General features: G+C 46.7%; 1 protein-coding gene across 1 annotated transcript in view; it reads left to right on the top strand.

Annotated features, from left to right (window-relative positions):
* The first annotated feature begins 3168 nt into the window (after nucleotides 1-3168).
* The window catches only part of CDCP2 (CUB domain containing protein 2), a 29395-nt gene continuing 10722 nt past the window's right edge, over nucleotides 3169-21841 (top strand). The window contains exons 1-6 of the mRNA XM_042851437.2: nucleotides 3169-3283; nucleotides 5336-5390; nucleotides 5783-5875; nucleotides 16746-17093; nucleotides 18231-18572; nucleotides 20062-20415. Coding sequence (XP_042707371.1) covers nucleotides 5800-5875; nucleotides 16746-17093; nucleotides 18231-18572; nucleotides 20062-20415 — 1120 coding nt within the window. The 5' untranslated portion in view covers nucleotides 3169-3283; nucleotides 5336-5390; nucleotides 5783-5799. The remainder of the gene's footprint in view (nucleotides 3284-5335; nucleotides 5391-5782; nucleotides 5876-16745; nucleotides 17094-18230; nucleotides 18573-20061; nucleotides 20416-21841) is intronic.

The following is a 21841-nucleotide window of genomic DNA, read 5'->3' as shown; positions in this document are numbered from 1 at the left end:
GGAGAGAGAGCAGGAGAAAGAGGCATTATTTACATAGCATTTGCTTTGTTCTCCCTCAGTCAGCTGGTGAGATGTTACTCTATTAACCATTAGAAAGCCGGCCCTTTATTGACAAAATTGGTGGTCCTTTGGCATGGTTCTCCCTTTGTAAACATAAACTCTTCCTGGCTTCGGAGCGTGCGGCTGGTGAAACTAACATCCATAGCAATCTGAGGGGGCGATATTAAGTAAAGCAGTTCAGGGATGCTGCCTACATTGAGGTCATAACATTATAACATATGGCAAGGTCCTAGGACTAAATTGTTTCCTGTAGGGGTTATTTCCATGGGAAATAGCGTGGTCAGGAGGATAAGGAATGAGAGGAGGCAGGCGATGTGGTTTCTATTCCCAGCTTTGCCACTGACCTGCTGTGCGACCTTGGGCAAGTCACTTCCCCCCTCAGTGCCTCAGTTTCCCATGCAACTCTGTGCCTTGTCTAGTGTAAGCTCTTTGGGGCAGGGGCAGTTTCTTGCTATGCGTATGTACAGTGCCTAGCACAATGGGGCCCTGATATTTGCTGGAGCCTCTGGGAGCTTCTGTAATATAATACAATAATAATAGGAGACAGGAAATTCAGGGTATGTCTATACTGTAATAAAAGCGCACCGCTGGCCCAGGTCAGCTAACTCAGGCTTGCAGGGCTTGGGTTGCGGGGCTATACAATTGCAGTGTAGACGTTCGGGCTCGGGGGGGAACCTGGGATCTGAGTAGGGTGACCAGATGTCCCGATTTTATAGGGACAGTTCCAATTTTGGGGGCTTTTTCTTATATAGGCACCTATTATCCCCCATCCCCGCCCCGATTTTTTACTCGTGCCATCTGGTCACCCTAGATCTGAGACCCTCGTGGGGTCTCAGAGTGTGGGCTGCAGCCCAAGTCTGAACGTTGACACTGCTGCTTTATAGCACCGCGAGCCCGGGGCAGTTGACTCTGAGATTCGGTACCAGAGGTTTTTTTATCGCACTGTTGACGTACCCTCAGTATCTTTGGATGAATGTCGGTTTGGACCAATTCTTCTTTGGAAGCAGCGGGTTGCCCCACCCGCCAGTCCACCAGGAAAGGGGTTCAACCCTAAAATGCACAGCTCTCCTGAGATTTATTGGAAGCCAGGACCATCTTTGTGGTGTTCCTGTGCTTCCACGGTGCCTCCTGACCGATGGTTTCATAATGTCTCAGGACGTCCCTAGGGCACTGGGGATGGTAATCCTGCTAAAGGAGGGAAATCAGTGTACAGATGCCAGCAGCGTCCATTGCTAATTTACTCTAGAGATTCCCACTGATGTTGAGTGAGGACGACGGTGACTGAACCAGCAGAGGCCCAGACAAGCTCTGTTCATGTCTGTGAACCTCTGACTGGGAGGTTTTTGGTGCTAGCTGGCTGTCCATGAGCACACTTTGAGGCTGCACTTGGCCAGTGCGTTTAGACTGTGCCTGTCAGAGGGCATCACTCACCGCTGGTCCGGCGCTGCCTCCTGGGGATTAGCTCGATGCCGATGCCCTCCCATCCCTGGCTTGCACACTGTTGCTCTCTCCCCGTTGTCTGTCTGCAGCCCTTCCCACGGCCCCAGGAACTGCAGTGTCCTCTTCATAGCTCAACCCTTCGGCCAGGTCACCATCCGTGTTTCCCCCTTTTGACGGTTAGTATTGCAGTCCAAATCCTGCCACTTCCCTGTGGTGAGTTGGAGGGACCCGGGCCCGTCTACTACTTCAGGTCCCAGCCCAAGGACCCTGTGTATCGCAGCCTCCTGCTGTTCCTCTAGCTCCTCTCACCACTGCTACGATTCGCTAGACACTTCTCCATGGCCCCAGCTCCTCCTTTGCCCTTACCTCAGAGCCCTCAGCTGCTCAGTCCCTGAAGCCAACCAGGCGTTCTCCCTTGCTCCCCCGGTCCCTGCCAGCAACTGACCTGTCCGTGCTGCTAGCTTTCTTTCAGCCTGCTAGAGTGCTAGGGACACATTTCTCCCCTCTTGTGCTCCCAGCAGCAACCGACCTCTGCTCTGCCTGCAGCTCCATTTCTGTGAGACTCCTGGGCCCTGACTGACTGCTCCTCGCAGCCTCTCTCCTATTGGCTGCTTCCCTTCCCGCGCAGCCTCCCTAGGGCTTTAGTAACCTCTTGTATGCCAGTGTGGGGTAAACACCCTATCATGGTGCCCACTTGCTCTCTCTCACCGTTGAGCCTGGAAAGACCAAATGGTATTCTCCAGCAGCGCCACTAGCCCCACTTCTAGTCCCAGTCCCCCTATGAGCTCACACCTAGCACCCATAGAAGCTGATGCTTTATAAGTAGAGTCAGTCAGGCAGAATGAGCACAAAGCCATTGACCCTGACCCTTGCCTGTGTGCCCCCAGCAAGATTTTCAAACTTCAGGGCCTGTGAGCCCATGTGACCTGGATCTGGCATAAAATATTTGTGAACCTCTTTGGACTTAACATTGGAATGCTTTGCATCAATGTCCAATGAGAGATGGGAGATCTAGTATTTTGCCCATCTCCCCTGATTGGTAACCACTGAATACCTCTATCATAGTCATCATTCCTGGTAGAATGATCAACCCAAAATATGTGACTTGCAGGAATAATCAGGTCAATACACAACATTGTTGAGGGAATGAGCATGATGACTGATTGGCTTAAAAATCATGAGATAAAAATTATTGTTGGGTTCTTCTTTTTGAGCTTCTGTTGTCTGAACCTTTACTTTACGCTCAGGCCACATTTCTCAAGCTTTTCTCTGCAGCCATAAAGGCTAGAAACGTACTGGTTTTTTTTTAAATGAAAAGCCGAGGTTCGCATGTAAGCATTTTTCTCCAGGAGCTGAGGATTTCAGAAAAGTACCAGGTATCATGAGACTAGCAATAAAATTAAATTAACAAAGAACATGGCTGGGCTATTGTCTGAATAAAGGCATGGGATGCGAGTTGGTGATGGAATACAGAGCCTTTAAGATCTTGGATTGAATTCTATCCCAGATTGGCATTATCTTACAAATGTTGGAATTCCTGTGTGAAATGACTGGGTCCCAGTCCTGTTCTTAGGGGCTGAGTGACCACATCAGAAAAACCATCATCGTACTTAATATCTTCCTCTTTATCCTTCCCAAGGCAGAATGGGCCTGAGACTTAATTATCCTCATCCCTCAGAAGTGATCCCTCCCCATCAGGCTGGCGACATGGAGGAATCAGTGAAGAGAGGACTCTGGTTTCCAAGACTGCCAGCTCAGCACCTTTCACCAGCACTGATATATGGTAAGGATATGACACCATCATCTGCTGAGGACGTGGCGTTTTCCCTGAGCATACCACGCACCACATTTAACAAGGGCGGCCTCCCCTGCTTAGGGAGTCAGGGCTAACTTGGGCATTGGTATGTACCGAACACAGTACCAAATAACCCCTGCTTCCCTCAGTTGAAATGCTAATGCATTCTTGTAAGTGAGCGCTGTGAAACAGTTCTCAGCGGTCATGGAGGTTGGGCTAGAAAAATATCAACAGAGGAGTTACAACAACAAACCTGCAGTGGTAGCAACCAGTGGTGCACAGCGGGAGATGAAAGCCAAGTGAGACATGCCCATGAACCAAACCCTGGTCCTCTTACACGTAACTATTTATTGTTTAGACGGTACCACATAAAGAAAAACGGACTCAGGAGAGCTGAGTCCAGAACTGCTCTGCTACAGAATTCTTGTGTGACGTAGGGTAAGTCACTTAATCTCTCTGTGCCTCTGTTCTCCATCTGTGAAATATAGATAATACTGCCTTTCTTCCACCTGCTGCCTGTCTTGTCTATTCAGATTGTAGGGCAGGGGCTGAGTCTTTCAATATGCATGTACAGGGGCTAGCAAAATGGGGCTCTAATCTCAGTTGGGGCCTTTGCATGCTACTGTAATACAAATAATTATTAATAATAACCAGAGATGTACATGGTGCTTTTCAGACACTAAACAGGGGCATGTCCCTGCCCCTAGGATCTTACAATCTGAGAGACAAAACACAGCAAGAGATTCATAGATTCATAGACTCTAGGACTGGAAGGGACCTCGAGAGGTCATCGAGTCCAGTCTCCTGCCCTCATGGCAGGACCAAATACTTTCTAGACCATCCCTGATAGACATTTATCTAACCTACTCTTAAATATCTCCAGAGATGGAGATTCCACAACCTCCCTAGGCAGCTTATTCCAATGTTTAACCACCCTGACAGTTAGGAACTTTTTCTTAATGTCCAACCTAAACCTCCCTTGCTGCAGTTTAAGCCCGTTGCTTCTTGTTCTATCTTTAAAGGCTAAGATGAACAAGTTTTCTCCCACCTCCTTATGACACCCTTTTAGATACCTGAAAACTGCTATCATGTCCCCTCTCAGTCTTCTCTTTTCCAAACTAAACAAACCCAATTCTTTCAGCCTTCCTTCATAGGTCATGTTCTCTAGACCTTTAATCATTCTTGTTGCTCTTCTCTGGACCCTCTCCAATTTCTCCACATCTTTCTTGAAATGCGGTGCCCAGAACTGGACACAATACTCCAGCTGAGGCCTAACCAGCGCAGAGTAGAGCGGAAGAATGACTTCTCGTGTCTTGCTCACAACACACCTGTTAATGCATCCATAAAGAAAGATGACCATAAAGAAAGGGTGAGGAATAAAACAAAGAGGACACAGGGTCTGATCGTAGCAGATGCATCTTGTTAGTCCCTCTTTTTTAAAAAGCAATATATTAAAATGGGAAGTCGAGTTGAGACGCTAGGGGGAAAGGAAGTCAATTTAAAAGAATTGTTGTGCAATCTTTTAGAGGCAAATCTTTCAGGACATTCTTAGCTAAGCAAACCTGCCTTGTTCCCACTTGAATATACACAGGTCTCCTTTTCCAACATCAGGCTGTGTCCAACCGTATTCACAAGTAGTAACAAACCACCAACCTTTGCCAGAATCTTGCCAGGTTTTCAGACTGTGCTGCTTTTTGCCACTCAAGCCAAGATACAAGACATAGCCGAGAAAATGGGCTGCCCTTTCTCATCCACTTTTCACCAGCTAAATGCTGGTTAAACGTCCTCCCCCTTCCAGGCCCTGCTGTGCAGCACAAAATCCTTCTGTTTATTTCACTGGCAGTTTTGAATTGCAGTTCGGACTAACTAACCAGCCCAAGCCTTTGGGCGGATAAGTGAGCAAGCACCTTTGCCTCGGAAGCTCCCTGGATCTTCGATATGCGCAGCGCATGACATCTCTGGGAACAGCAGTGAAATGTGGTTTTTGTTTAAAAATATGGACTAAAATATGTTCTCTGTTTCTTTTGCTTTTATCAACAGTTGGCTTTGTGCAGCCAGTGCCTGTGCCGCAGTATAAATCAAGTTAATTCCTAAGGTACGTTTCTGTGTTAAGGCTGAAATTCCCATTTTGGTTCACTGTCTTGCATTGTGAACTAAATTATTTTCATAGCCCCAGAAGGGTATGTTGTCAGCACAGCCTTACTGCAGTTATATGCCATAGCCGAAACATTCATATCTCTTCTAAATATGGCGTATTGACAAGGTATCCGGTACTGTGTAAATCCTAGGGACATTTGATCCAGATCATTAAAACCAAGTGAAGGGAGCAAGGAAGAGATCAGGTTACTAATTCCAACACGCAATGAATTATTAATTCCACTATTAATTCTACCGACCTCCTACTTTTTATTTTTTATTTTTTTTCCAGCGAGGCGGCTTTGAGCATATCCTTGCTGTTTCATGACAATACATTTGTTTGCTTCGTAGCACAGCTGTGTCTGAGGATGCGGTATATTCACGTCGGGTGTCTTGTGGCAATGACTTTCTGGTGGGTGGCAAACAGGATGCACGCTAAGGAAGGTAAGACTCTGTTCAGCTGTGCTGAGCACCAAAGCACCGAGGGTTAACTTCCAGGGGCTCCTTCAGTCTGATGTCCAGCTGGGGTAGCTCTTACAGGACTCTCGCAGCAGGCACGCTCCTAGGTCACCTGCAGTGTGTATGCATGAACGAACGGTGCCCGTTTCATGGGCTTTTTGATATTCTGTCTGGTTTATCAATATTTGATGTTGTTTTAGGGCCTGATCCTGCCAGCCCTTATTCACATGAGCCATCCTTACACACACACAGTCTCATTGGCTGCGACGGAACTAGACGTGTGAGGAAGCAGTTCTAGGCCAAGCCCTTCCGTATTGTTATGCGTTATTATTATTACCGTATTTACTCATTTGTAAATGTCTCCTTTTCATTTAGATTTTTAATGTATTGACAGTACAGTGTGTGCAGACGTGGCTTGGGGCAGCGCTGCTCCCAATTCTCCAGCAAGCAAGGGGTTAAACTCAGCCCAACTTCTTCCCCCTCTTGCACATGTGCTCAGGGGATAGGCTATCAAATGACTGCTTGGAAGACAGGTGGTGAATGGCCGGGCTCCTCCTGCCCCTAGGGTCATAGGACTGAGTTCAGTGCCAGGCTGGGGGGGCATTTGCAGTTGCTCTGGGGTTTTTTTGCTTATGTCAAGCTGATTAACCCTTGCCCCTTGCTGGCAGCACCCCTGCCCTGTTTCTGCTGCATCATCCCAACTGTTTACACAGTAGACTGTATGGGCCAGTTCCTCAGCTGGTGTCTCTATTGAAATCAGTGGATCATGTACACCAGCTGAAGGCCTGGCTCTAAAGCAGTGTGGTAGTTCTGGATTTTCTTTTTAACTATAGAAATGAAATATTTCAACTGCATCAGTAGAATCCTGTGCCATTAACTTATTCATCAGCACTTGGACCTTATTTGTAGGAGGGTGGTGAAGCACTGGAATGGGTTACCTAGGGAGGTGGTAGAATCTCCATCCTTAGAACTTTTTAAGGCCTGGCTTGACAAAGCCCTGGCTGGGATGATTTAGTTGGTGTTGGTCCTGCTTTGAGCAGGGGATTGGACTGGATGACCTCCTGAGGTCTCTTCCAACCCTAATATTCTATGATTCTGTGTAGTGATGTGTCTGGTCTGGGGGAAGTTACTTTTTCCTTGACAGTCACTGACACAGGAGAAAATGCTTTGGAATGTTTCTTGGTTGATTTTATGGTTCACTCTTTTAGTTTGCTAAAGATTGAGGGGTAGCAATGTGGAAGTCTCTACATCGGTCTACAGTTACTCTTCTGAAATATTTGTTTGCTTCTCTAAGTATTTATTTTTCTAAAAACCCACCACCACAACAAATTACTCTTCTTTTAAACTAGTTCAGAAGTAGGGAAAGTCTAGCAGAGGAAATTCCGGCTAAAAAGCACTGCCACATTAAGGATTTTGTAGAGTCAGATATTGACAGCTTGGTTTTGTCACTAAATTAACTAGAGAGACTCACACTCCCTCCTTTGGAGGAGTTCAGATGCTCATTAGAAAGACACAGAGGCATGTCACAAAATCTGGACCTAGATCAGAACTTCAGCAAAGTTAAGAGCTGTTTTTAGTTCAGAGTTTTAGCTGTCTTGTCTGTAAAATGAATGCAATGTGGACTTGATCCTGGACTAAGAATATGCGTCTCTTAGATCAGGCCATGAAATCTGTCACGTTTTCACCGACAATCAGTGCTTGTATCTCATAACTGGGCTTCCTCAAACATTATTTTCTACACAAAGGCCCTTGCTACTGGTGGGGGAGCTGCCAGGAGTTCACGGACTCAGTTTCGTTCGGAGTAGAACCTGAGAGATTGGCTGCTTGGGGTTGGAGGTCCTGTGGCACCAGCATCTCCCAGTGGAGCTAGGAAGCCAAAAGTGCACAAAACATGAGCAACCCAAAAGTTAAGCTACCCCCTCTTGATTCTCCCAGGGTTTGATTTCAGTTCAAAGGACGGGCAAGAGTTTGGAGCTGTCCTGGTGTCTGAGGAGTCGGGAAAGATGTGGACTCTGGGAGCTACTCTTGTCAGAGGCTGATCCCTTCAGTGCCTTGGAAGCCAGTCAGAGCTGAGGGTGCTCGGTACTTTGCAGGATCAAGCCTAAGGCTGGGGTATTTCCTTGCTGGAAGAGAAATGAGTGGACACAGGTGCGGGGATGCTGCATTGCTACTCCATGCGCACTGCACACAGTATTACAAGGCACACATCACCTCCGTGGTGGCCTCAAGTGGGATGGGGCAAAAGTAGTAGAAGCAGAAGTGCTCACGTGGGTGCAGCACCACATCCAGAACGTCGCTCAAACCAGGTCTGTGTCAAGCCCCCAGGCACACGGCAGCTTCCCTGTGTGTTTTGACTCCTCCAGGAACATGTACCTGAGCTGTCAGTCAAAATTACTGCAACTCCAGCCAGCTGGGATGTGTCATTCAACCTCGTGGGCCTTGAATTGCTAAATCTGGTGGGGCTGGGCCAGTGGATTGTCTCCCTTTGCCCATTTATGTATTCATTATAATTCATTCTAATTATTATATTATATCATAATATAATATTATATTATGTGTGTTGTGAGCAAGACACGAGAAGTCATTCTTCCGCTCTACTCTGCTCTGGTTAGGCCTCAGCTGGAGTATTGTGTCCAGTTCTGGGCACCGCATTTCAAAAAAGATGTGGAGAAATTGGAGCGGGTCCAGAGAAGAGCAACAAGAATGATTAAAGGTATTGAGAACATGACCTATGAAGGAAGGCTGAAAGAATTGGGTTTGTTTAGTTTGGAAAAGAGAAGACTGAGAGGGGACACGATAGCAGTTTTCAGGTATTTAAAAGGGTGTCATAAGGAGGAGGGAGAAAACTTGTTCACCTTAGCCTCTAAGGATAGAACCAGAAGCAATGGGTTTAAACTGCAGCAAGGGAGGTCTAGGTTGGACATTAGGAAAAAGTTCCTAACTGTCAGGGTGGTTAAACACTGGAATAAATTGCCTAGGGAGGTTGTGGAATCTCCATCTCTGGAGATATTTAAGAGTAGGTTAGATAAATGTCTATCAGGGATGGTCTAGACACTATTTGGTCCTGCCATGCGGGCAGGGGACTGGACTCGATGACCTCTCGAGGTCCCTTCCAGTCCTAGAATATATGAATCTATGAATCTATGAATCATAGTATAAAATAACATCAAGGTGTCCCAGCTGAGTTTGGGGCTCCATTGTGCTTGGCACTGTATGTACACATCGTCAGAGACAACCCCTGCCCTAAAAATCTTTCAGTCTAATCAGAGGCAATACCAAGGCACAGAGAGGTGAGATGACACCTCTAAGGTCACACAGCAGGTCAGTGGCAGGGCCAGGGCTAGAGCTCAGATCTCCTGACTGCCAGTCCACTAGACCACACTGCCATCTGTTCTGCAACATGAAATAAGTCCACTAGAATTCAATGAACCTCCCACTTAATCCAAAGTCCTCACACGATGCTGGCTACTCATGAGCCACTGTCACTTACTGCGCTCACTTAAGTACCTTGAAGCACTGAGCTATTAATTCATTAGTAATTGTCTCTGAAGTAACCTTTACTCCTCCTGCAGGCTCCCCGCTTAGCTATTTATTTCAATAACATTATTAGTTTAATACCTTCCCCACATTACTTTATCGCCTATCCCTGGTAATTACCATGTCAATTTGCTATCTGACCATCCTACCGGGTGCCCAGGCACCCACACACGCAAATGTACATTCACCGTTTGTCTTTGACTGCTCATCACAATGCACATTTATGCAGAGATCCTCCCTCCTTAGCAGGTCACAGCACTGCTAAGCATAATGAAAAGCAATGTGCAATGGCCAGTTATTGATTTGCAATAGACTTTGCCCAGACTGAGAGCATATAGACTTGTTTGGGAATCTACACATGTCCCTCAGAAGGGACAAAGGATATTACTTTGCTCCCAAATGTGGTATACAGGGCCAGATTTAGGGGAAGGCGACCCAGGCTACTGCCTGGGGTACTGGGCTTGTGGGGGGGGGGCGCACTGGGCTTGGGGTGCTGTTTTTGTTGTTAGCAATAAAAGGGAAAATAGAATGTTTGAAGTAAAATGTTTCAGGTATTCCTTATTCATTTTTTACTAACCTTCTAAAATATTCTGGACCTTTGTAGAATCTCATGGAACCTTCCAGACTTCCTGAGAACTAAATTTTCCTTGAACCTCCTAGAATGTTGTCAGCCATGCCCTCGTGGGTGTATAAGGGGTGGGGCGTCGCCAGTCAGGCAGTGAGATATAAGAACGAAATGAGAGCCCAGTTGCGATATTGGGAGCCTTGTTTTATTGTGTAATTGTGGAAGTGTACTTGTGGTTTAAGACTTGAAGCGTGTAAATAGTGTCTAATAAAGGACAAATTTAATGAGATGACAGAGATAACTACCAAATCCCTTTCTATGCAACAATTTAAAATAAATACTGTTACTTCTTTTGCCATGCTTAACACGTAATGTTTGATGACTTTCTAAGACTGTGGAACATAGACTTTTGCTCTCCCTAACACTATCTGTTTTCTCCTAAAGAAAATAAAAGATGTCCCTGAAGAAGCCTTCAGGAGCTCAGTATAGGAAGCAAAATGCGCAATTGCAATCTAGTTTGCAGCAAGGGGCAGATTTGATGGGAAAATATCTGAAACCGAACAACATAGGCCGGGCTTTAGGCAGTAGTGATCGTCCCAGTGCAGAAGAAATTGAGGAGCGAAGTGTAAGTGATGGAAGTCCTATTGCTAAGGAATTAGCAGATTTTCCTGAAGATACGAAATGGAAATGTGAGGAAAGTGATGGAGAATCGTCCAGTTTTCCTGGCGATATAAAGGAGAGTGATGATAAAGAAGAATGTGGCTCACATGAAAAGGAGACTGATGATAAAGAAAAATCTGGTTTACATGAAGAGAGAAACTATATAGAAGAATCAGCCTCGCATGATGACAGAAACAGCAGTGAGAAAAATTGCACACCACAAATCGATACATCAGATCCTGCTTTATGACTGGCAATCCTAAACTCTGCCGATATTGATCATACAGTTTTGAACGAGCCGAGCAAAATCGAGGATATGACATTTCCAGTAAATGAACAGAAGTGACACTTCTCAAAGTCACACTGTGGAAGAAGGCTCAAGAATGGCGAGAAACTGAATCAGCATTGGCTAGTTTACTCAAAATCAACTGACAAAGTGGTCTGTTTGTGTTGCAAAATATTTGACAAGAATGCCAAATCGTTGGTGTGCTTTCTGTGTGCAATTATCGACATAGCTTAACTGATGCTCTGAAGCAACATGAAAAGTCACGCAGCCATTTTATGGCCTACTCCAAATGGATGGAGGGTGAGTCCAGGCTCAGGCTGAATGAATGCATAGACGCAGAAAAGCAGAGCATTGTTAATGTAGAAACAAGCATTGTAGGAACGTGCTCAAGTGTCTGATCTCAATTACCCTCTTCCTTGCAAAGAATAATTTAGCTTTCTGGGGCTCATTGGACAAGTTGTTCACTGAACATAACAGTAATTTCCTCAGTTTTGTCAAGCTCCTTGGGAAATACAACGATTTCATGTGTGAGCACCTACATCAAGTAGTTTGTAAAGAAGCTATGGACCATTACCACAGCAGAACAATTCAAAATGAATTGATTGACCTTTTGGCAAGGAAGGTGCTTGATAACATATTGATGCGTCTCGTCAAAGCAAAGTATGACGCCGTAATAATGGATGCACTTCCGACATTAGTCACAGTGAAAAGATGTCATTTACAGTAAGATTTGTTGATGATGAGGATGGCTGTATCCAAGTAAAGGGACACGTTATCTGTTTCCGTCCTGTGGACGACTCCACTGGAAAAGACCAAACAAAAGTGTTTCTGAACATTTGGAATGAGAATAAACTAAAGCTTCAGAACTGCCACGGCCAAGGCTATGACAACGGCGTGAACATGAAGGAAGAAACAGTGGTGCCCAGGCAAGGATCCTTGAGCTGAATCCAAGAGCTTTCTTCGTGCCTTCTGGCTGCCATTCATTCAACCTGGTTGTGTGAGATGCAGCATCATCTTCTTTAGATTCAGTATCTCTCTTCAGAGTACTGCAAAGAATATGCATCCTGTTTTCAGCATGAACTATCAGGGAGAAGATCCTCACGGACAATATTACAAATCTGACGGTGAAGCCACTAAGTGACACTCGTTGGGAGAGCCAAATTGACAGCATAAGGCCAGTGAGGTACCCAGTGACTAAGGTTTACGACGGCCTGGTGGAATTGGTGCAGTCAAGTAAAGCCAAGACCATAATCAGACATGAGGCACAAAGCCTGGCAAACCAGATCACTGACTTCAAATCTCTGGTGTCAGTTGTGGTTTGGCATCATATCCTGTTCCAAGTAAATGTTGTAAGGCATTACAAACTCAGTCGAAGGACATCACGACCACTACTGTTTTGATGAGAAGCTGCCTTGATTTCGTTGTGGCCTACAGAGACAATGGATTTGAAGATGCCATCACTGCTGCCAGAGAAATGGTGGAAAACTTAGGAGTTGAGCCTGTCTTCAAGGAAACTCGTATTCATGGGAAGAAGAGACAGTTTGGTTATGAGGGCAGAGATGAGATGATGGGAAGCTCGGAAGAAAAATTCAAAAGGGAGTATTTTTGCTCTCTCATTGACACTCCTTGAGTATCCATTGAAGAAAGGTTTGGACAAATGAAGCACCACAAAAAGACCTGACCTTAGTAAGCTGTTGGCAGACAGGAAAACACTCTTGAACAATTGTACCGACCTTCACCAGATGCTGATACATGGGAAACGTTCGGACGTCAGTGATAAAGACCTCTGTGTCGGATTAGACAACATCTGTCATATTTTGCAACATGGGAAGCACTCTCCACTCCAAGTTCTCCAATTCATTGATAATGCAGAGCTGAAGGACACTTTTCCTAATGTGTGGATAGCTTTGAGGACTCTGCTCATGCGGCCGGTCACAGTTGGGAGTGGGGAGCGCAGCTTTTCAAAGCTCAGGCTCATTAAAATATATCTTCAATAGACTATGACTAACGAGAGACTGACATCACTTGCTATTTTATTGCTTGAAAATGCCATTGGCCAGTTTTGAATCTCTGACGCTGTGCTTCAGTTCACGAGGACAAAGGCAAAAAAAGCAACCTTTTGAACTAAAGGACTAGGGTTAACAGTCTAAGAAGGCTGTCACCTACTGTAACACTATTTAATACTGGTCCACCCAATGTTGGTGCACGGTTCAGTTTCTTGATGTTAGTACATTTCAGTTATTCTTAAAATTAAAAAGTTTTTATAAGCTTAGAGGAAACGAATTTTTTTTATTTGCTTATATATGGCATGAATAAATACAGATTTAAACATCCTAGCATGCAAATTTATCATCTTATATGACAGGGATAAAGCATGCATGTAAATCATGCATCAAAGTAATGAAATGGGCTACAAATGCAATAAAAAATAAGGTATTCAAAAGTTTAACAAATGAAGGGGGGGCATTTTGTCTAGGGCTGGCCCTGGTGGTATATGCTTAGCACAACCGTACATTCATCCACTCTCTGATTATGGTGAGTTGCAGGTGTTTGCTAGCTTCTTCCCACTCCCTTTATTTTATAGTAGCTGCATTGCAGTATAAAAGAGCGAACAATGGACGCTACACCGCTCAGACTGGGCAAAGCTGGAGACTTTCCACACAAAATGCCAATGTCGTATATTGAGCATAAAGTGGAATGACTTAACCTGTAATGCAGATGTTTATGGTCATGCCGGTCTACAGACTACTGGGGCCATTGTCCACCAACGGCGCCTTACGCTTTTCGGACATGTCGCGAGAATCCCTCAAGACGTTCCAGCGAAGGCCGTTCTCCGTGTGGCTTGTAACATCCGGGATAAAATTCCACCAACTGAGGGGTGGAGGTGGCCCAGAGGCAGACCCCCTATTACATGGGTTCGTCAAGTCTGTTACGATGTTGGACTCTTGGGTTGTCAAGCCCTTGCGGCCGCACAGGAATAGACCAAATGGTGAACAATCACTGTGGCCAACTGTTCAGCTGTGCGTTGAAGAAGAAGAAGACATTGTGGTATAAAGTTTTCATTAGAAAATCAATCGGTAAATCCATAACTCACTCGTAAATGAATCAAGCCCTTCACCCCTGTTTCTTTTAGCTTAGATTCTCAGATACCAGCTTTAAATATTCTCCCCCCCCCCCAACATATTAGCACTTGAAAGATGAAAGTTAAAAGAAGAATGCTGACAGGTCTGAATACTCACCTACTTTGACAGTGGTTTTGTTCTACAGTTCATGATTTCAGGGGCCAGGTGCTTATATGCTGTGACATACCCAGGATATAATCTAGACTAGTAAGTAACTGTGTCACTCCTGCCTTCTAACCTGGGGTGTCCTTTACACTGCTTTGCTGTTGTTGCCTCCACTTCCGGACTGCTCACTTTAGCATATAAATCACTCCCAGCTATGTCTGTGTGCATTTGCATCCCGCCAGCCTGAATTAAATTGCAGGGTGACCCCAGCACATTCCCACTTCCAGATTTCCCCCCAGAAATGTATGTACTGTACTGCCCAGCCCTCTCACGGACTATACAAGCTCATATAAAGTCCTGCATTTTATTAAGAGACATGATATGCACAAATCCTGTAATACCAAATGGATTTGCCCAAACACTTCAATTCAAACACACCTGTTTAGATAGAACAAGTGTGCTAACTACAAGAGATAAAATTAAGTGAATACAAGTAATGAGGCATAAAAGTCAGAAATGGTTACAAGAAACATAAAGATCAAACACAACTAATGCCTAACTTAATAAACTATGATAAATTCAAAGCACAGTTTTTCTCACCACATATTCTCAACAGTCTTACTGGCTGAACTTCTTAGGCCAGGACAATCTTCTGTGTAATGTCTGCTTCCTTTGTTCCTTCTGGTGCAGTGAGTTGGTGGAGAGAGAGAGAGAGAGGGAGAGGAAGGAGGAGGAGAAGCGGGTGAGGTCCCTCGGTGTGTTTGTCCCCCTTTTTATAGTGTCGGTCTCTCCCTTGGAAAATATTTCCAACTGAGATTCAGGAGACAAAAAGTCTGTTTGGATGAGAACTTCTTGCTGGTTTTTTTTTTTTTTTTTTTTGCTAAGATATAGATTTTTCACCCATACCTCCTTTCCTGCCAAAGAATGGCCATTTATCAGGCACTGGCCTATTGGCCTTATTTACGCCTGTCTGAGGTGTCAGCTTACCCTTTGTCTCTGAGGGACTGGTTTGGCCACCCCCAGACTTGGAACATATTTTAGTAGAATCTTATAACTCTACACACAATGTTGCTACACGTGTTTTACCAGGACAATAATGCCCAGCAAATTCTGAATTTTCAAATGACACCTCATGAGGCATACTTTGTACAAAGATTGTTACAACAGAGTGCAAGAGGTGAATTCAGGGGTATATTTTCTCACAGACGCCTTTTCCAAACAAGCTCCTTCTGTGGACTTTTCCTCAATGCAATATTCTTCCACTGATTAAAAGACAATGTTTGAATGTAAATTGATGGTCCGGTCCCCTTCTGGGGAAAATACAGGCCCCAGCTAGTTCTCCATATGCTCAGTGGTAGCCAGGAACATCGTGCGGTTGCTGTTGTGCATCGGGGGTGGCAGGATACTTTACTGTGGTTCCAAGAAGATACTTTGCTTCATGCACAGTACCATCTCTGGTCCACCTGAGAGGGCTGCATAGAGGAGACGGATGGAATGGCCACCCAGCACATCATCCTTCTGAATGGGGTGGTGGAGCTGTTAGATCTGCCTTCTAGATTCAGTCTGTATTGTTGTTGTCATCTCCCAGACAGTCAGTGGTTTCTGGAGTGTGAAGGCAGCTTTCCAAGCAGGGTACAACTGAGGCCAGTGTCTCCACTGGTTTCAGATTCACTGTTTTTTTTTCCAGCAAGAAAAAGGACAGAAAGGACCACATGGAGCTCGTTTCCTGGAGGGAGATTTCAAACAGGGAACATGAGTTAGTTAGAGTGGGAAAGCTCTACTGTGTAGCTGTGTGTATTCATCTAGAGCAGGGATCGGCAACCTTTGGCACGTGGCCCGTCAGGGAAATACGCTGGCAGGCCGGGACGATTTGTTTACCTGCAGCGTCCGCAGATTTGGCTGATCGCAGCTCCCACTGGCTGTGGTTCGCCGTTCCAGGCCAATGGGGGCTGTGGGAAGTGGCGGCCAGCACATCCCTCAGCCCACGCCACTTCCCACAGCCCCCATTGGCCTGGAACGGTGAACCACGGCCAGTGAGAGCTGCGATCGGCTGCATCTGCGGACGCTGCAGGTAAACAAACCATCCCGGCCCGCCAGCGGATTTCCCTGATGGGCCGCGTGCCAAAGGTTGCCGATCCCTGATCTATAGATATAATATAAACAACTCGATGACCTGAGAGGGGCCAGTATCCTGAGATTAGAGGGGCAAAGGATTGGGAAGTGAGCGAGCAAACTATCCCTGAATTAAAATAGATTAATAAATCACTATTAATTATTGTTCCTGTAAATGACTTTGGCACAACAGCATCACCACCACGTTGAGTTCCATCTTAAAATCCCACTTTTGGGCTCCTCCTCTCTTTAGCCCGAAGTACTTTGCAAATGTACAGAAAATCACTTTGTGCACCACTGAAGTCAAGACACTTCTGGGGTGGAACCTGGATGCTGTTTAAGAGCAAACAACTACAATGGGCAATTTATTGTAACTGGTTTGCAAATCATCGGCTTCGGAGATTTACCAAGCAGATAAATATTCTGTGGTTTGTTTGTTTTTTATAAGCAATGTTTTGTTTTCTCTAGGTGTCAAGTGTGGCGGAGTCCTCGCCGCACCATATGGCAACTTCTCCAGCCCTAATTTCCCTGGACTCTACCCCTATGACACCGAGTGCACTTGGCTCATAGTGGTCACAGAAGGATCCTCAGCCTTGTTGACCTTTGACCACTTTGACCTGGAATATCACGACAACTGTGACTACGACTACCTCAAAATCTACAATGGCTTCTCCGAGGACGAGGGAAATCTCCTGGGAAAGTTCTGTGGCAAGAGCTCCCCTCCGCAGTTTACTTCTTCCTGGCATGTCATGTCCATCATCTTCCACTCAGATAAGCACGTGGCCAGTCAAGGCTTTTCTGCAGCTTACCGGAAAGGTTGGAATAGGTTTTATGTGGAGTTTCCTCAAAGGATTAATGCATGAAATGCCTGGGTGAAAGGCTTCTAGGTTTGCTGTGTAGCAGTGGACAAAGAGACTGTTACATGAGCACCTTTGAAACAAACTATGTCCCACAAAGTAGAGTTAAAGGATTATACAGAGTGAACTAATTAGGGATGTGATGAATACCTGGCTCAGTTCTGGTGTGAATCTGGTCTGTTTGAGGGTGTTTGAATAAACTCTGCTAAAAATCTCCCCCCAAAAAATGACAGGTCTTGCGTAGTATCAGGCTTAAAGTGCAGCTCTGGTCTGAAAAGTGAGTCTGCAAAATCCGGGGGCTCCAGCTTTTATTATAAGTCATAGAATGTTAGGGGCCTCAGGAGGTCATCTAGTCCAACCCCCTGCTCAAAACAGGACCAATTCCCAGACAGATTTTTGCCCCAAATAGCCCTCTCAAGGATTGAACTCATAACCCTGGATTTAGCAGGCCAATGCTCAAACCACTGAGCTATCCCTCCCCCCTAGCATGGGGATTTCCAGCACCAGTGTGCTCGGTTTACAACTAAAAAAGGATGGCTTTTCTAACGTCCAGCCCACAGTTTACTCTCTGGGCTCTGAGACAAGCTGGTCTCTTTCCTCCTTATGAAGCATCACCAGGAATAAAGGTTCTGGGGGCTTAACTGTGTCGTTAGACCTGGGCAATGAGCAGCAGGGATGCACAGGTATAACAGAGAGAAGAATTCAGCCCTGCAATGGGACCTTAGTGCTGAATGAGCATCATGTGATATACCATTTTGACTAGTAAAAAACAGGACAGGAGAGTAAAAAACACTTTCTCTACAATGCCCCCTGAAAGAGGAATCTCCCAGGCCCAGTATATTAGTCCATCGTCAGTCTCCAGATGGAATGAAACTTGGGTTGCTCTGCTCATTTGGCAGGAAACCTCTTTTCCTTATGGAGTTGGAGACAACCTACAGCCTTCTACACCCCCAAGCTGTTTCTTTGCCTCCTTTGTTCCTCTTTCCAGGGTTGAGGCATGTGTGTGGATGTTCTCCATCCCCTTTGTGGGCCATGGGACTTCCCTCTGCTTCTCTCGGAGGTGTTATGTGTGTAACCCATCTGTGTTTGTTTCCAGATGTTTGTGGGGGAGTGCTCACTGGCCTTTCCGGCATGATAACAAGCCCCGATTACCCTGAGAATTACCCCAACAATGCCGAATGCCGCTGGATCATCCGGGCAGTGCCCAACTCCATCATCAAGCTGGTTTTTACTGACTTTCAGATGGAAAACAACGAGGGATGCAATTTTGATTACGTGGCCGTCTATGATGGGCCCACGATGGGGGACATGCATCTCAGCCACTACTGTGGGAATATGAAACCCCCTGATATTGTCTCTTCCACGCACGAGCTCCTGGTGGTGTTCAAGTCAGACTTCAACATAGGAGGTAGAGGCTTCAAGGCCTATTTTTTCTCAGGTACGGAGGCAACTGCTTGTCCAGTGTAAGCTACCAGATGTATGGGAAGCCCTCTGGGCCCTCTCCTTCTCCACCACTGTCCCAGAGTGTTGCTCTCACAAAGGGAGTATAAATTCACTGTTCCTCCACCCATGGCAAGATCTTTTGCCTGCAGGCCAGCAAGTGAAATGGTTTGGTGTCATGCTTGTGAATTATAAACCTTAGTATATGAGGGGCTCCCAGAGAGTGGAAGGGGCCCTTCTAGCATCTGTGTCGTATCCATTTAAATAAAAAGTACATTTAAGAGTGTTCAGACCTTAATTCTAGAGAGGCAGCATGGTTGACCAGGCAGGGCGACTGAACTGGGACTCAGGAGTCAAGAGTTTTATCCCCACTGCTGCCCCGGCTCGCCGTGTGGTCTTGAGCAAGTCATTCCTATCTAGGTCCTTCTGCGGCCCCAATTACGGTAGCATCTAAGCCTCCTCAAAATGTTTATGGGGCACCCTTGTAGAGAAACAGTATCAGCCTCATTTTACAGATGGGGAATTGAGACACAGAGAGAGCAGGGGATTTACCCAGAGTCACACAGGAAGCCTGTACCAGAGCTGGGAAGTGAACCTACAGCTCCTGTGTCTTAGGCCAGGGCCTTAACCACAAGATCACCTGCTCTTGGTTAGGGCTGTAGCCTGCTTCCTTGAAGTCAATGGCAAAGCTCCCACTGACCTCACTGGGGTAGCACTGTCAGGAATCAGGGCTTGCAGCAGCAGAGCCAGTCTCCAGGCAACCTAACGAGCACAGCTGGCCTGTAGCAGGCTGACCAATAGGCCACACTGCATGAGTAGGGTGACCAGATGTCCCGATTTTATAGGGACAGTCCTGATATTTGGGGCTTTGTCTTATATAGGCACCTATTACCCCCGTCCTGATTTTTCACACTTGCTGTCTGGTCACCCTATGCATGATTGGTGGGAAGAGTCAGCAGACTGGCTCTGAAACCCAGCTGCAGCAGCCGTGCAGTGGCTGCGATAGTCCCTGTGTCTGCTTAGTCGCAGCCTTGCCTCACTCCAGGTAACCTAGGCCTGACCCCCGGACTCCTGCTCTGACCTGTAGCCGTGACCCCTGCCTACGTCCTGGTCATGTGACATGAAAAGCTTTTAACTTCGCTGTTTCCCTGTCTGTAGATTGAGGATAAGGATCCGTTTCCCTTCTTTGCCAGAGCACACTGATGTCCTCAGTTGAAAAGCTCTGCATGGGTGCTTGTTGTTATCACTGTTCTTGAAATCCTTTGCGTTGTGTGGAGTCTGGCCGCAATTGTGCAGCTAACGCCCCCCCTAACTCTTTGAACGTTTGGGGCAGATCTGTACAGCATGTGGCTGTGAAACCTTTATGTGGAAAAGATAATTTGTTGCGATATATTTTAGCAATAAATCAAGAGAACCCCCCAGCAGCTGCTCCCTCCACACCCAGGGGTTTTGGTTTGATTGGTAATACATTTTCTTTTTCTAACCAGGCAAATGCCAGGAAGTATACACAGCCATCAAAGGAAATTTCTCCAGTCCTCAGTATCCCAACTTTTACCCCAACAATATCAAATGTCATTGGACCATCCAGCTCCCCCCAGGATACCGAATCAAAGTCTTCTTCCTGGACTTGGCTCTGGAGGGGCGGAACAGCCTAACAGATGGCTGTGATTACGACCATCTGGCAGTGTTTGATGGAGGCACTGAGAAAGCTTCCCTCCTGGGGAAGTGGTGTGGGAGAGAGATGCTGTCTCCCATAACATCCACTAGAAACAAACTGCTGTTGGTCCTCCACACGGACAGGAACACGGCCAACAGGGGGTTCTCGGTAGCATATATTGGAGGTAAGGCATGACTCAGTGCATTGATCCCGTTCTCCCTCGCTCCCTGCTGGATATTTGTAGGGCAAGGCGGCAGAGAATTATAAGTATGGAGACAGTCAGTAAAAATCTGACAGTCCGAGTTCCAAAAGTACATGTACAAAAATGTGAGCAAATTTGTTCACCAAACTTTTGCATGCATGTGGTTACTATAATTGCTCATGCAAATTGGGCAATTGTGCGAACGGCTAGCCAGTGGGGAGTTATAACTAGCTCTTTGCATGTGCGATTACCCAGCTGTACCTCTGCAACCACTGTAATTGCACATATCAGTTAGGCACTCTGCTGTTCAAATGCCTAAACATGCAAAAGTGCATGACATATTTTTGTATCGGGATTTCACACATGCAGCCAGATCTGCAAAGACACATCTAAAAATAAGTAGGTCCTGGGTTATATACTACCCCAACCCTAGACCTGGGATGGAAGAGTTCTGAGACACTGAACAAACAAAACACTAGGCCATGTTTGTTCCTGGTGACTCAGTCTGTGGAGTGTCACCAGGCAGCAGTTTGGCTGATAAGGTCGTGCATAGGAGACTGGCCAAACCATGACCAGGGAACTAAGTGAGTACCTGTGTTCCCAAACCTTGTCTTGCTAAGATAGCTACCAACTTACATAAGCTAGGGTTACCATACGTCCGTTTTTTCCCGGACATGTTCGGCTTTTTGGTAATCAAACCTCCGTCCAGGGGCAATTACCAAAAAGCCGAACATGTCCGGGAAAAATACCGCCGGCCGGGCACTTCCCCTCCCGCGGCTGCTGTGCTCCTCCCCTGACTCTTCGGCTCTGTTTAAAGCCGAGCTGCCCGAGCACTACCGGCTTCGGGCAGCCCCCATGCCTCTGAACCCTGAGCCGCCGGCCGGGCACTTCCCCTCCCGGGCTCCGGGGGCGCAGGGTCCAGAGGCAAGGGGGCTGCCCGAAGCCGGTAGCGCTCGGGCAGCTCGGCTCTTAAACAGAGCCAAAGAGTCAGGGGAGGAGCACAGCAGCTGGAACCCGGGAGGGGAAGTGCCCGGCCAGGGGCGCAGGGTCCGGAGGCATGGGGGCTGCCCGAAACCCAAGCGCTACTGGTTTCTCGGTTTGCCGGGCAGCCTCCAGACCCTGCACCCCCGGCTGGGCACTTCCCCTCCTGGGCTCCAGCTGTGCTGGGGAAGCGCCGGCCGGGGGCGCAGGATCTGAGGGCTGCCTGGAAAACCGTGAAGCCGGTAGCGCTCAGGCAGCCCTTTTCACATGGCTGTGAGGGAGGAGGGGGAGTTAGGGCGGGAACTTTGGGGAAGGGGCAGGGAATGGGTGGAGTTGGGGTGGGGAAGGGGCGGAGTTGGGGAGGGGTGGGGTGGGAAAGGGGCGTGGCCAGTGCCCCCATGGAGTGTCCTCTTTTTTTATTTTTTAA

This window comes from Chrysemys picta, chromosome 8, assembly GCF_011386835.1.
Source record: "Chrysemys picta bellii isolate R12L10 chromosome 8, ASM1138683v2, whole genome shotgun sequence".
In the NCBI taxonomy this organism is placed as follows: Eukaryota; Metazoa; Chordata; order Testudines; family Emydidae; genus Chrysemys; species Chrysemys picta.
The sequence above is the reverse complement of the archived record's forward strand: the minus strand, read 5'-3'. Positions and strand labels throughout refer to the sequence as shown.